The sequence below is a fragment of the Rhagoletis pomonella genome, unplaced genomic scaffold (genome assembly GCF_013731165.1).
Source record: "Rhagoletis pomonella isolate Grant_MI unplaced genomic scaffold, Rhpom_1.0 Rhpom_scaffold_00006, whole genome shotgun sequence".
NCBI classification, from domain to species: Eukaryota; Metazoa; Arthropoda; class Insecta; order Diptera; family Tephritidae; genus Rhagoletis; species Rhagoletis pomonella.
The window spans coordinates 24,827,448-24,841,509 of NW_023458560.1; the positions used below are offsets into that span (position 1 = coordinate 24,827,448).

The following is a 14,062-nucleotide window of genomic DNA, read 5'->3' on the forward strand; positions in this document are numbered from 1 at the left end:
TGTTCTATGCAAAAGGTGTTCGGCCCCTTTTCTTTGGCAACACAGAATGGAGAATTCTACTGCCTGAGGGTTATAATCCCTAAGTGCGGCCGAAGGCCGCCTACGAAGAAACGTGTTCAGCCCCTGATCCCCCTACTATTTATTTTAATCTGAACAAAATAACCTTATCGTATTTTCCTTTTAATCGTATTTTCTTTTGCTCTTGCTTTCCACTCTTGGTTTTTTACATATGGCAACACAGTCCTGCTGGCATTTGCACATATTCTGCATGTACTCTCATAAAATTAAACAACAATCAATTTTTTATAAAAAAGCTGTAATATACTAAAAGTATTTATTTGTTTGAACGTGTACACTCTAGCTGCGCATATATTGAGTGTAAATAACGTGTAAATTTAGTGGAAAGTGCATTATATATTGTGAAATAGTCCCATACAAGTTGGTGAAAATTACAAACTTTAATAACAAATTACTTCAAAACTATAAGGTTGCGCGCTTTAAAACTTTACATACACCCCCTTTAGAACCCCCTCTACCCCCCCTATTTTCCTTAATTCCGTAATCGGGGGTTACCATTCTAAAATTTTCCCTTATTCCTTATGTGTACACACGTTGTCACAGGCGAAAATGAAGAAAATTCCAGTAAATAGCCACCACCAAATTGTAAGCAACGAACAAATGTAAACAAACGGCTAATGTCAAAATCGCCCAACTTTTTTCCTAAATACGATTATAACGGGCAACTGGCTTGCTGGCGCGATCTTGTATTTTTGGTTCATGCAGTTTTTTTAATCAAGTTTAAACTGGCTTTGAAAAACTGGTCCTTAGGGCATTGAAAAACTGCCCCTTAGTATTCTTCTTGTACATGTTTGTGAAGCGCTGACGCAAGCAACAACAAATTGCAAGATAAAGAAACGTAAGAAAACGAACAAAACTACACAGATGATTGTGTTGACATTTGGGAAGTGACGTGTTTGCATTGTAGTTGTGATTGTAAAATTGTGGCATGGTGGAATTTTCTTGAATATATCGAAATTTGCAAAAATATTGGAACTACAACTTCTGAAAACTTACATGAATGGCTAAATAAAAGCGTTACCTGGTGTGATACATATGCAGCAATTTTTTGAACCTTTGCTAAAAATGTCTACGCAAAAGGTGATTGTTTATACTGTCGCGTTTGCTTTTTGCGTTTTCTTGGGCACTGCAATTGGGGCGAACAATACCAATGGCATTGATGGAACCGTGATCAGTAATAATAACATCAGTTATACTATGCCCTCTGCTAATTCAGCGACCCCAGTTCAACCGGCAGCAGTCAATCAGATTGGCGCTGGCACTGATGGCGTTTCTGTGGGCCTGAAAAACAATCCACAAGACAATACAGCTGACAACCTACGAAATTTTATATCTGTAGCGACCGCATCCATATCAGGCGTACCGATCATTAATACAAATAATACAAATACTAATCCAACAAACACGACAACCACTACAACGCTGGCACCCACAAACGCAACTCAGAATGCTACAACACCCACTGCTGATCCGCCACTACCAGATCAGCATGCAGTGGAGCAGGAACATAATTCATCGTTGTCAATTTTCTTCGTCATATGCGTTATTATGTGGGCATTTTGCTCATACATTCAATGCTGCAGACTGGGTTTCAGTATTTACCCGAAAGCATTGTGGTTGTATTTCTGGGAGCCCTAATAGGGCTGCTCGTCAAGGTTATGTCGGGTGAGAATGCTAGCTGGAAGCGTGAGGAAGTATTCACGCCGACGGGATTCTTTTTAGTTCTATTGCCGCCGATTATATTCGAATCGGGCTACAATTTGCATAAGGGCAACTTCTTTCAAAATATTGGTTCGATTCTGGTATTTGCCATATTTGGTACGACCATTTCGGCGCTAGTTATCGGAGCTGGTTGTTATTTACTGGGAGTGGCAGAGGTCGCTACAGGTGAGTATGTTTGCTATACAAATCGGTAGAATATTACTTAGCGTAGGTATGATAATAATATGTAATTAATGAAAATATTTTCATTTAGACTTGATTTCTCTGAATCATTCGCTTTTGGTTCGCTCATATCGGCTGTGGATCCAGTCGCTACCGTAGCTATATTCCATGCTTTGGACGTAGATCCTATACTAAACATGTTGGTTTTTGGCGAGAGCATACTGAACGATGCCATTTCCATTGTTCTCACCACGTCGATCACCCAATCGGCCAATACCCCCGCTAATAGTCAGGCAACAACAGGTGAGGAAATCTTTTCAGCACTTAAAACATTCTGCGAAATGTTCTTCGCCTCTGCTGGTATTGGCGTGGTTTTCGCACTCATATCGGCGTTGCTTTTAAAGCATGTTGATCTTCGCAAACATCCTTCGCTCGAGTTCGCCATGATGTTAATGTTCACCTACGCACCTTACGTGCTTGCTGAGGGCATACATCTGAGTGGCATTATGGCCATACTGTTCTGCGGGATCGTCATGTCGCATTACACGCATTTTAATCTTTCTACCGTTACGCAGATTACAATGCAACAAACCATGCGCACACTTTCCTTCATTGCTGAAACTTGTGTGTTCGCTTACTTGGGACTTGCAATATTTTCCTTTAATCATCAAGTCGAACTTTCCTTTGTGATTTGGTCAATTGTGCTTTGCGTCCTCGGGCGCGCATATTTCCTTTGGCTTTCTTGGTTAACAAATTTCGCGAGCATAAAATCACCAACAAAATGCAGTTCATAATGTGGTTCTCTGGCTTGCGTGGTGCCATTTCATATGCGCTTTCTCTGCATTTGGATCTACCCAACGATGAAACACGCCGTGTGCTCATCACTACGACACTTATTATTGTGCTCTTCACAACGCTATTCTTCGGCGGTTCAACTATGCCGCTGCTAAAATCCCTCGCTTCCCTTTCCACACCCAACGCGTACTCGTTGGCGAACGTCAGTTCCTGCAGCGCCTCGATTATTCCGTCGGGATATATCGCGGAAGTCCGCCCCAATCTCCGGCAGAAGCGGATGTTTTCGCAAATGAGCGATACCATCTAGGCCAGGTCGATCCCGAGGATCCCCGCATAAAATACCTGAACTTGGAGATTCGGCAAGTGGTAAATCAACACATGCGGACCAATTTTTCGCCTTTGGTGTCACTAAGCTCTGGTCAACCGTGAAGTCCCTGTCCAATCTGACGAGATGTGACGAAAGAGCAGAAATTTCATTTGGCGGCCCCGCCTCATACCCGAAGAAATGCGGGGGTACCACGGGGGAGTTTCTCTGATCTCATATGCTGACGGTTGTTCGATAATGGCGTCCGGGAACGGAATTTATAACCTCTACTCGAAGGTAGGTGGCTACCTCTCGGAACTTTCTGATCTTCACTACACGGAGTCTAACCTTCTACCCGACGAAATCAACGGCGATCCTCCACCACCTGTACCAAAGAGATCTGGCTTCAATTAGGTATTCACGTTGATGGCATATCAATTCCGGCGGTGAACAACCCGAAAGTACAGAGGTTACAGATCTGCAGTAAGGTCCTCAAGTCGCTCGTTGGCATCACCGGGAGGGGCATTCATAGAGTTAAGCATCAAGGCTATATATGTAGACTATTAGTTCTCTGAGTTTTCAAGTTATGCATCAAGGCCATATATGTAGACTATTAGTTATCTGAGTTTTCAAGTTCCATCGAATGGGCCGATTTTACACCGAATAGCTGAGGAAAAACCTTATCGAAACAAGTAAGGACGCTGCTGTGTTCGGCTATGCCGAAGGTGTTGCAGTGGCGGATTTACAGTCTTGGCCGCCCTAGGCCCTCTAGTACCAGTCGCCCTTTTCTCAACTTTGGTTATTTAGGTACAACATATAAGTTTACTTTTTTGTCGAAATATTTTATCGATAAAATAACACCGATCTCTATATTTCTTACCATGATACAAAAATGAAGGTAGCTTCAATAAACAACTTTTGACGGAAAATATTTTTTTTGAAGTTTCATTAATTGTGATAGTATGTTACCGCATAATTTTGGACCACGTTAACCGATTTCGATAACTGTTTTTTTAAAGGAAAGGTGGTATCTCAGAGGTGGTCCAATACTATTTCGGTTTAGATCCGAACATTGGATCATAAAGAAATTAACGGTACTCTTAAATTTTTACCTCGCTTTTATTAGCTTGGGATGCAAATATGTAATATTGATGCGCCTAAAGGATGCAGCGACTTCCATTCTCAAGTTACATACCTAATGACAGTACGAATGGAAATTATAAATGCGAGTTTTTAGTTTTTTAAACTGTAATTTTTTTTATTATATTAGAATTGAGGTCGGTTGTTTTCTTTTGGTTAAAAATTACTTGTTGATGTAGAAAATCTAGGAATTTTATTTTCTGTTGAAAAATATTTTTTTCTTGTCTTTAAAATAACATTTATATAGATGCCTTACAGCCGGATTCACCAGCAATTTAAATTGAAAATGATTTTTTATTTCAATTTCCATATAATTAAAAAAAAAAAAAAATAAAATCATTTCCACTTAAATTGCTTTCGTGAATTGGTTGTTTAGTTAAAAAAACAAACACTCTATATTCGATTAATTTAAAATTTCAAAATATCGATGAAATTGTATGTTCGAAAAACTTGATAGCATAAATATGGTCAAGAAATTAAAATTTAATTTTAATCCTACTTTCCTACTAATATTATAAATGTGAAAGTTTGTAAGTGAGTGAGTGTGTGAAATTTGGCATACGGATAGCTTATAACCTGGATTACCATAAAGGATATTTTGTGAGTGTTAAAATAAATTAATAAATAAGTTAACTAAAATGCTACTACGCTGTATTTGTCAAATTAAAGGGATTCCAAAACGTTTCATTTCGAAAAAATTTCTTAAAACTTTAAAATCGATTAATAAATAACTTAAATTAAATATCATAATAAATATTAAATATAGGTGTCTGACGAAAGCTATTCAATAACTACTTCTTTCGAAAATATTCTTTAAGACGGTTGCCACCTGTTCAAGATGTCGTAACAAGTCTAATTAATAAGTTAAACGAAAAATTTTAATGTGGGTATCAAACGCGAGTAGTTTTAAAAAAGCTATATCTATTTCGAAAATATATTCGATGAGAGTTGCCACTAGCTTGGGAAAATTAATATAATTGACAAGTTAAATGAAATCCGACTAATACTAAGGTACATTCAGTATCAAACAATTGTTGCGAATTGTTACTAGTACTTGCAAGTTTTTACTGGAAATGCATTCAATAACCCAAAATATTTGCGAGAGAGCGAATTCGAGAGCGTAACAACCCGAGAGAGCTGCAAATTCTTGCAAGTAAAAATTTTAAATGTTTCAAATTCAAATATAAACAAACTGTTTAAGAGGATGATTTGATGAAACATGACACCGTGCGACAAAAACCAAAAATTTTCAAAACACGAAAAAAACAATGTATTCACAAAACTAGGAGCCAAATATAGTATAACAGCGTTTTAGTTTTTCTCTCTGGCGTAAGGATTTTTTTTAAAAGGACTTTGAAATTTCCAGGATATGATTGAATAAAAATATTTTTAAAAGATTTGGTGCTTTGTAGAATAACAATATGGGTATCAATTACAAGGAAAAATTCTGTAGAATAGGAAAAAAAATAATTTTTGGGTGCACCAGGAAGAATAAGTATTGAAAATGTTCTTTTAAAACTTTATCCTTGAATATCCTTGGAAATTTCCAATATTTATTTTTGAAAAAATATATGTCAAGGACATATATATGTTAACTACCACATCCTCGAATTTCGTCCTTCTAACTTTATTAGTTTTAGATAAAACACTTTTAAACCTCTCTTAATAAGATATTGATAGTTACAATATACGTAAATGAAGATACTAGAATCTCCGCTGCGTATTGGAACAAACCAATTTTTTTTAAGAGATTGAGTCACAGGTAAAAAAGTAATTTCTCCGTCTTTCGAAGTTAGCCTCCGAAATCGAGTTTTACTATAGTTGGCGCCCAGTTTTGTATATATATTAATATTTTTTTTGTGTGCAAAATTGACTGTCGCACGGTGTTATTAGTGAAATGAAAATATGGATGAAAAATTTAAATCTATAGTATATTTTTAAATTTTTATGACGATGGGAACTATTCTCAATTAAAAAGAAAATTGCGCGCCAAAACTTAACCGTCAGAAAGTGTCAAAATGGCTTAAGTTGCAAGTTTTTACTAGTTCAATAACTTTTTCTGAAAATTTTCTCTTGCTCTCAATTTTACTCTCTATTTTTCTTTTACGCTCTCGCTGCAAGTACTTACTGGAAAAGTTATTGAATGGACCTATTGCAGATGTGAACGTTTGTAAGATAGCTTATGGAGACAGCTTATCACCTTGATTAATGTACAGCATATTTTTTTTTATAGGGTTGCCACCTGCTTGCGAAGTAAAATTCTATTTCCAATTATAATTTTAACGAAATTTCACAATGTGGATTCGAAATGACAAAAATTTAAAAAAGGCTTTATTAGGAAAACTTTCGAAGAGGATTGCTACCTATTTTAAAACTTAAATTAAATTTTATTAATAAATAATACTTCGTTGTTAAACTATGGGTGGCTAATGAATGGGGTTTAAGAAATCTTTATATCCATCATATATACCATCTGTTTAAAAGTAAAATCCTATATTTTCATAAGTTAAATAAAGTATTACATGTCAATCGAAACGTGTATGAGAAAGCTTTGTTTAGAAAATGTATTTAAAAAGGGTTGTCACCTGTTTGAAAGTCAATTTAAATTAAATCAATAAGTTAACTGAAACATTACAAAATGACGTCAAATCAAACAAAAGATGTTGAAGACGGTTTTTTGTCGAAAATATTTTAAAAGAGGTTGCCACCTATTCAAAAGTGTAATTAAGTGTACCTTACTTTAGTGGAATACTGTAAAATGTATGTAAAACGAAACATGTTAAAAAAAATTATATTGAAGAGGGTTGCCACCTGTTTAAACTTAAAATTTAAACATAAACGTAACGATTCCTCTACAAATTAGAGTACTGTATGTATTTCAAATCTGAACCGCGTATGTTTGTATGAGTATTTAATACTTTCTTCTACAATAACATTCAATGTGTCTTTATTACAGCTACTGATAAGTAATTGATCCTGAATATAAAGTTATGAAAACTTCTTTACTAACATTTTCCATTATTGTATCCGTACTATAGTCGATTTCATCGGTCTCTTCATTCTACACATTTCACCATAACCAAAGGGCATTGTCTTCCGTGTGCTAAAATAAAAGACGCCCTTCTTTGGTACAGCTGGATCACCACCCATATAGGCGCTCGCTGTACACTGTGCCGCATCGCAATCGCACTTGTAGCTTTCTATACTCTGATAATTCTTGCATTGGATGGCACCAAAAGCCCGCGGATTCCGCAAAGACTCCACAAAATAATACAAGGCACCAAAATGATCACAGGTAAAGTCCGGCTCCATGGTGGTCACATTCGGACAATGCGGTTGACCTAGCCCCCAGTTGGGATAGAAGGAGGCATGTGCTAGATTGTCGGTGGGGAAACCAAAGAGCGCCACATCACTTTGCACGGACTCGACATAGAGGGCATCCATTGGCGCAAGTCGCCATTTGTCATCCAATCTGCGATGAATGGGCCCGGAAGTGTCCAATGCATAGATGACGCCATACTTATCTGGTTGTAGTAATTTTCCAGCCACACCAGCTATGTGACAACCAGCGCTGTGCGTAATTAAGTACATTTCACTAAACGGGATGGCGGTGTGACTCTGCAGGAAACGTGTAAATTCGTTGAATTTGCGTGCGATTTCGAAAATTTCCGCTACCACACGTATATAATTGATGTCCAGCGAATAATCTGTCCAGTCAACTAGAATTACATTGTAATCACTCTTGGCGAGGTAGGCATCTTTGATGGCAGCATTCGAACATGTAGTCGTTTGACCATTCCAGCCGTGTATGGAGAATCTAGTAGCCGAAAAAGGAATAAAGCAAAAAACATGGTAAGAAAAAAAATCAATTGCATGCATTCTGCTGCTATTGCATTAATCACACGACAAGTTCAAGTTCAGAGTATGAATCATCACTATCCAGTTAAATTTATTGTTTTCCGTATTGACTTAACTTACCTGACTGGCAGCTGGCATTAAAGTTTGAGGCCAACAGCCGATTGCGGTCGCCAGTTAACAGTACTTCCCGTTTGTATGGATTCAACCGCGTAAACAGATCGTATCTTAATTGCTTTTGGCGTGGACGTGATCCTGGATCAAGTATTTGACGTGCCCCCTTCGTAACAAGTCCCGCTATAAATTCCACTGTAAACGGTTCACAATCACCCAACTGGTTTTGAAATTTGGAAGTTTTGTATTCATTGAATGCTGCTCAAGCGATGGTGGAGTGAGTCATTGAGGAGAGAAGCAGTAAATGCAATGACATTAAAATACAAGTATGTGTTTGTGAGGATACATGTAAAGAAAAGTCCAAAAAGAAATATGCCTTTGAATAAAATGTATACATTTACATACATAATTATGATACTTAATGAATTCCTTTCTTAATTGAGTTTAATACATTATTATTTTTAGATCGCTGTGAATATAAAAAAAAAAAAAACTAAATCGAGGTCGTAAATGAATCTGGAAAAACTAGCCTGCCGGGTGATCGCCACTGCAGATAATGTGGCCAGGGAACGATTTTTGAGTTCCCTTTTTGAGCTGACCCAAGGCTTATTTAAGTATTTAGACCTGATCCTGGATAAAAAGCTGGCGTGGAAGCGTAATATTTAGAAAAGAGCAAAAAAGGTGCCGGTTGCATTATACTGCTGCAGGGGAGCTATTGGTAAGAGAAGGGATCTCTCGCACAAAAAAATTATCGGCTCTATGAAACCATAGTTAACATAGCATATCTTGTTCTACGGAGCCTTTGTCTGTTAAAACTCACTAGAGAAGTTCACGCTTCCTAACGGACTAAAGCGCGTAGAGCCCATTACCCATATCGGTATTAGTGGGACACTATGAACCACTCCTACACTGGCGCTTAAAGTTATGCTGAATCTGGTAAATCTGGTGATTAGCTGGCTCGAAGTTGTGTGCTGGAGTTTTGGAGGGCTTTGACTTCGGCCCTGAACAAATAGATTACTGCGCCCCCGAAATGACTCCCAGCAACTCCTTCTCTGCCTAAATTCCCTAAAGAGAGGATTGGGCAAGGCGGAGTTACTGGAAGATTGCAGCGGTAAACTTCTTCACGGACGGATAGCTGCCATTGAGGAAGCGGTAGACTCACTGCTAGAAAGTGTGTCGTCAGTTAGGGAGGTTAGCATTTACTCGGACAGCCAGAGGGCCATAAGGCCCTGCATAGCATTGAGCTATGCAACTGATGCGGGTATGCAGTAAATTCAGAGGCTTTTCGGCCAATGGGCATATGAAATAGTAACATTATTTCTAGAAAAATACCTCCGGTTTTATATGCCGAGCTCCATCTATAAAATGCTTGTACATGGAGCGTACACAGTTTACCTCCCAATTGTCATGATGTCGGAGGCGCTAAAAGCCAGAAACAAAGATTACAGAATTTTTGGTAGAATCTTACTCGCAAGACATCACGAAAATATACGATGGAAGAGGAGAGACCAGAATGTTTGCACGTATTTATATAAAAAAAAAAAAATATTTATTGGTTCAAAAAGTAGTTCGTAGGCACTGTGGCCAATGGTAACCATCTGTCACCCACCACCCATAGTTGTAAGTCATGCAGAGACCGCAAGCATTATCCGAGGGATGTATCCGACTAGGCCAAGCATACTTTGAAGTGCCATCAAAATATAACTAAAGAAAAGGTTAACTAAATGGCAATAGAGAAGTGCGTGTTCAAAAATTTCCTAAATTTCATAAAGGAAATTTCTGCACATGCTGCAGTACATAGCACACATTAGGCGCTTGGTGTTAGTATTGGCGCCTAAACACATGACCTCAAATTTACATACTTCGGATCACATTATATCGGAGTATAGGTGGTGCTTCTATTTACTAAAATAGAAATATTGAATTAGATAAAGAAGTAGTAAGTCTGCACTCAGTGAGTATCAATTTACAGGACGAAATATTAAATCTTGAGAGCAGTTCAGAGTCTGAGTTATTCTTCACATACTAATTTAAGAAATTCTCATTCTTTGCTGCAAATGAAAGTATGTATTAAAAACATTAAAAAAAAACACGGCCATTGTGTTTAGCAGTGCGCGCTACCATTCCGCAGGAGCTGAGTTGGAGCCCAGTTTTCGACCAACATCAAGAAATAAAAAAACAAACAATAATCTCTTAGTCTTATAGTGGTCGCCCCTCTGTAGACAATGGTAAACTTCCGGGTGTATTTCAGCCATGAAAAACCGCTTCTCATAAAAATACAATCTCTGCACAGAGGAGTATTTGCATAGTAAAACCGGTCAAAATTATTTTGTGTTTTTCTACTCAGTAATTAAAGGAGAAAAAAAATATTAGCTTTACTTTCCTTAGGATCATCATATTTGTGACATTTTTATGCCCTAGCTAGCATGGGGTTTATGAGGATTAATTCTTTTTCTCAAAAAGGCACGAACAACATTTATATTTCTAAGATATATTTAGATCGGACGAGTTCAGATATGCTCTTATTATTTTTAGATTGGCTCTTGTTTGCGAATTTTGGATAATGAGGAAGTCAAAATACGACTTTAACCGAAGTTTTGTAGCCAAGGATCCAATGTACATATATCCGTAAACAAAATGAGTATTATTTATTTGAAATTTTTAATAACATCAAAAACAAATATTGAAAACATGACTAAATGTTACACATAGGACATGCTTTCTTCTTTCGTGTCTAATATATTTTTTTAAGATTGGTCCAAAAAACCATAATAACGAAGAAAACAAATGCAGCTATTGAAAGCACAACGACCAAAAAAAAAAAAACCCTTATGAGGGCTATGATCTTTATGACGTATTTCAAATTGACGATTTTTATGACTGCCAGTTGATGATGGGTTATATATTTTATCAAAGTTGATAAATCCGACTTATACCACAAATACTCCTAAGCACGCCGTTCGGAGTCGGCGTAAAACTGTAGGTCCCTCCTTCTTGTGTGACAACATCAATGCGCACGCCGCAAATCGGAGTAGAAGCTCGACCAAACACTAATATATTTTATAAGCGCCATTCAATTAATATTAAAAAAAAAATCCCTTTTACAATTTTTTAATAAAAAACTAATAAATCACAAGTAATTTTTAAGGAAAAAATTAAACCGACTTAAATTCTCATATAAAAACTTAAAGTTATCGTTTTTTTTCTTCATGATCCAATGATCGGATTTAACCCAAATTAGTATGGGACCACCGCTGAGATATCACATTTCCTTTAAAAAAGAATTATAGAAATCGGTTTACGTAGTCCAAACTTATGCGGTAACATACATAAAAAAATATTCCGCCGAATTGGTAACCTCCTCCTTTTTTGAAGTCGGTTTAAAATATTTAAATAAAAAAATGTTATTCCAAATTGTTTCTTTATTAATTATCTTTATAGTGAAAAAACGCGAGACCATTGCTGAAATGGTTTGAATTATCTCCTTCAAAAGTATAACATGGGAAAATTCTATCCTTTTTAAGCAAGCTGGTAAATATGTACTTAGCTGGACTGTAATTTGAAAGTGGCACATTTGGGTATTGGACACTTGGCTGAAGGGGTAATCTCACTAAGTGGGTGATATACTTATACATGTGTACTATTTTAGGGGGTTGATGGAAACCACAGTTACATAGGTAAGTCTTCGTCCAGCGCGTGAGTGCTTTCTGTTTAGCTTAGTTTTTTGTTTCTAAAGCGCTGGTAACATGGTAACACGAGTACTATCATATATCGAATCTGTTTAATGAGTTTTGCATACAATCGATTACCCGACGCAGCACATGGCAGGGTATGATGCGAAGTCTGATGCTTTTGATTTTTCGCTGTGTGACACTTTCGACGAGAGATGCCACTCTCATTGCTTGTGAGCATTTACCCTTAGGGCCGTTTTCACCAACTCTGGTTAACACTAATCCCCAGTTAAACATCGTTGCCGACGTTACCGATAACGTGTTATATGCATGGAGTCAGTAACGTCGGTAACGATGTTTGGCCGGAGGTTAGTGTTAACCAGATATTGAGAAACTGGCCCTTAGTCTGTTCCAGTACCCATCAGATTTACTGAGAGTCATTCGGATACATACATTGGGGCATATTCATAATCGAAATATGCATTGAAAATTATGATAAACAGTAGGAACTAACTTTAATGCCGACTTCGTTTAGGCTATGAATATACATTCTTCGGTTATATCTTCCTAACTAAATCCTGGAGTCCTGGAACCGTCTACCTGCTTACACTGAACAGCTGATTCTTGGAGATTATGCACCCTATGCGAAGTAGAATTACACCCCTGCTTCACTGCAATGTAAGTACAACCAGCGCTTAATGCGCTTTTCAGTCTCGGTTTACTGAATTTGAAGATTGCATTTGTAATATTAAGCGATTAAGAGATTATTGAGTTTAGTCACTATTTTAAGAAATTTGAAAAAAAAAATATTCGAAAATCCCGTTTATCTGCGTTACTAGTGAACTAAACAAAGTGATAACCTTGTAACCGATCGTGTTTGTGTAAATTTGTAACTACATTACTAGAATCACCCAATTCCTGAGAATATAGTTAGAAGCTTACTAATAGCTTACGAAGATTGTTGTAATAACCTATGCAAGGGAATTAGTCAATTTTAATTAAGCATACTTCAGTAATTTCAATTCCTTATCATTTCAAATATAAAAAAAAAATCGCTTTAAGCACTATTTAGTTATTATGATAACGGGTAAGTGAGTTTTGAAATAATAAAAGCTTTAGGCCGAATATCTCTATCTTTCACAAAACTAATTCAATTTCATGGGCATGGTTTTAAAAGCGTTTTGTATTGTTTTTTTTCTTATTAGTTTGGTGTAGGGCTGCCAACATTTTCTAAGAAATTAGTTTCTTTCTTATGCATTTCCTCTATAAAAAAAAATATATTTCTTTGAAAGTACATATCATATGCTTTATCGCTATCAATATTTAAATTAACATAAATCAAAAGTGAATTTTTTATTAGTGAGATATTCACTTTATTTCTCTCATCTCACCATTTCGAAATCTTAATAGGAAAAACTCTTTATGAGAATGCCGAAGTTGCAGGAATAGAGAGAATAAGCGAAATAATTTTAAGTAAATTTGGTAAATCTTTCTATGTATTTTAAGAAATGTTCCCATTTTTGATCTGTGGAGCCTTTGTTTTAAAGTATAAATGTCATCCATTTGAAGACATTTACAAATGACTGAAATATATTTATATTTATAATTGAAGAAATATAGTATTTTTGCATACTATATTTTTTTCCAACAGTATATAGCACGCAGACCCAAAAAATAGTACAATACTATAATTATAGTACGGTACGGTATAGTATAGTGCGGTGTCGCGTAATTAAAGCACCGATTCCATCGAGTCGGGTTCCAAGGAGAACCGGGTATTTAAACCAGTTCCGGCTATCGAAAAATTTTAACGTAAATAGGCCATTTTGAGAAAGCTAAACAAACGATTCTTAAAAGTTTTTACGAATATACAAGTCCTTTATTGAATTTTTGTTATGAAGTAAGTGTAGTGAAGTGTATTGAATTGAAGTGAATATGGCATAGAGCCTCGAACCAAACAAAATTAGGTAGGTCAACTCAGAATTTCGGGGTGATATATTTATATTTAGACTTTATGCCAAAAAAAAAATCAATTTGTTGTCTGAAGTGCTATGCGCGCTTCAGTTAAAGCAGAGATTTGTAAATTTTTCGTCTGTTTTTAAAGCGGTTTTGCTTCCTTCGTTGACTATTTTCGATTCTGTAGAAACCGTTTTTGGTGTTTTTTTAATGGGTTTTCAGTTATTTGGACTTATTTTTTTGGTTCTTCTATACTGTTTTCGGG

At 36.5% G+C, this 14,062-nt stretch overlaps 2 protein-coding genes and 1 long non-coding RNA gene across 4 annotated transcripts in view; 2 read left to right on the plus strand and 1 right to left on the minus strand.

The window, feature by feature from the left end:
* Positions 1 to 879: 879 nt before the first annotated feature.
* LOC118740534 (sodium/hydrogen exchanger 8) lies at positions 880 to 3,594 on the plus strand. Its single transcript, XM_036472110.1, is given in 4 exon segments — positions 880 to 1,627; positions 1,630 to 1,959; positions 2,047 to 2,682; positions 2,685 to 3,594. Coding segments are annotated over 4 exon segments (1,860 nt in total). The 5' UTR covers positions 880 to 1,113; the 3' UTR covers positions 3,065 to 3,594.
* A 3,402-nt stretch (positions 3,595 to 6,996) lies between these two features.
* The window catches only part of LOC118740535 (phospholipase A1-like), a 21,406-nt gene continuing 14,340 nt past the window's right edge, over positions 6,997 to 14,062 (minus strand). The window contains exons 2-3 of the mRNA XM_036472111.1: positions 8,188 to 8,428; positions 6,997 to 8,027 (exon numbers count right to left, since the gene is read on the minus strand). Of these exons, the coding sequence (XP_036328004.1) occupies positions 7,220 to 8,027; positions 8,188 to 8,428 (1,049 nt within the window). The 3' untranslated portion in view covers positions 6,997 to 7,219. The remainder of the gene's footprint in view (positions 8,028 to 8,187; positions 8,429 to 14,062) is intronic.
* LOC118740536 lies at positions 7,931 to 8,592 on the plus strand. Of its 2 annotated transcripts, none has more exons than XR_004993151.1 (2): positions 7,931 to 8,053; positions 8,191 to 8,592. It is a non-coding gene; the product is annotated as an uncharacterized LOC118740536 (long non-coding RNA). The 2 variants fall into 2 exon arrangements; XR_004993152.1 differs by having other exon boundaries at positions 7,986 to 8,053; positions 8,112 to 8,592.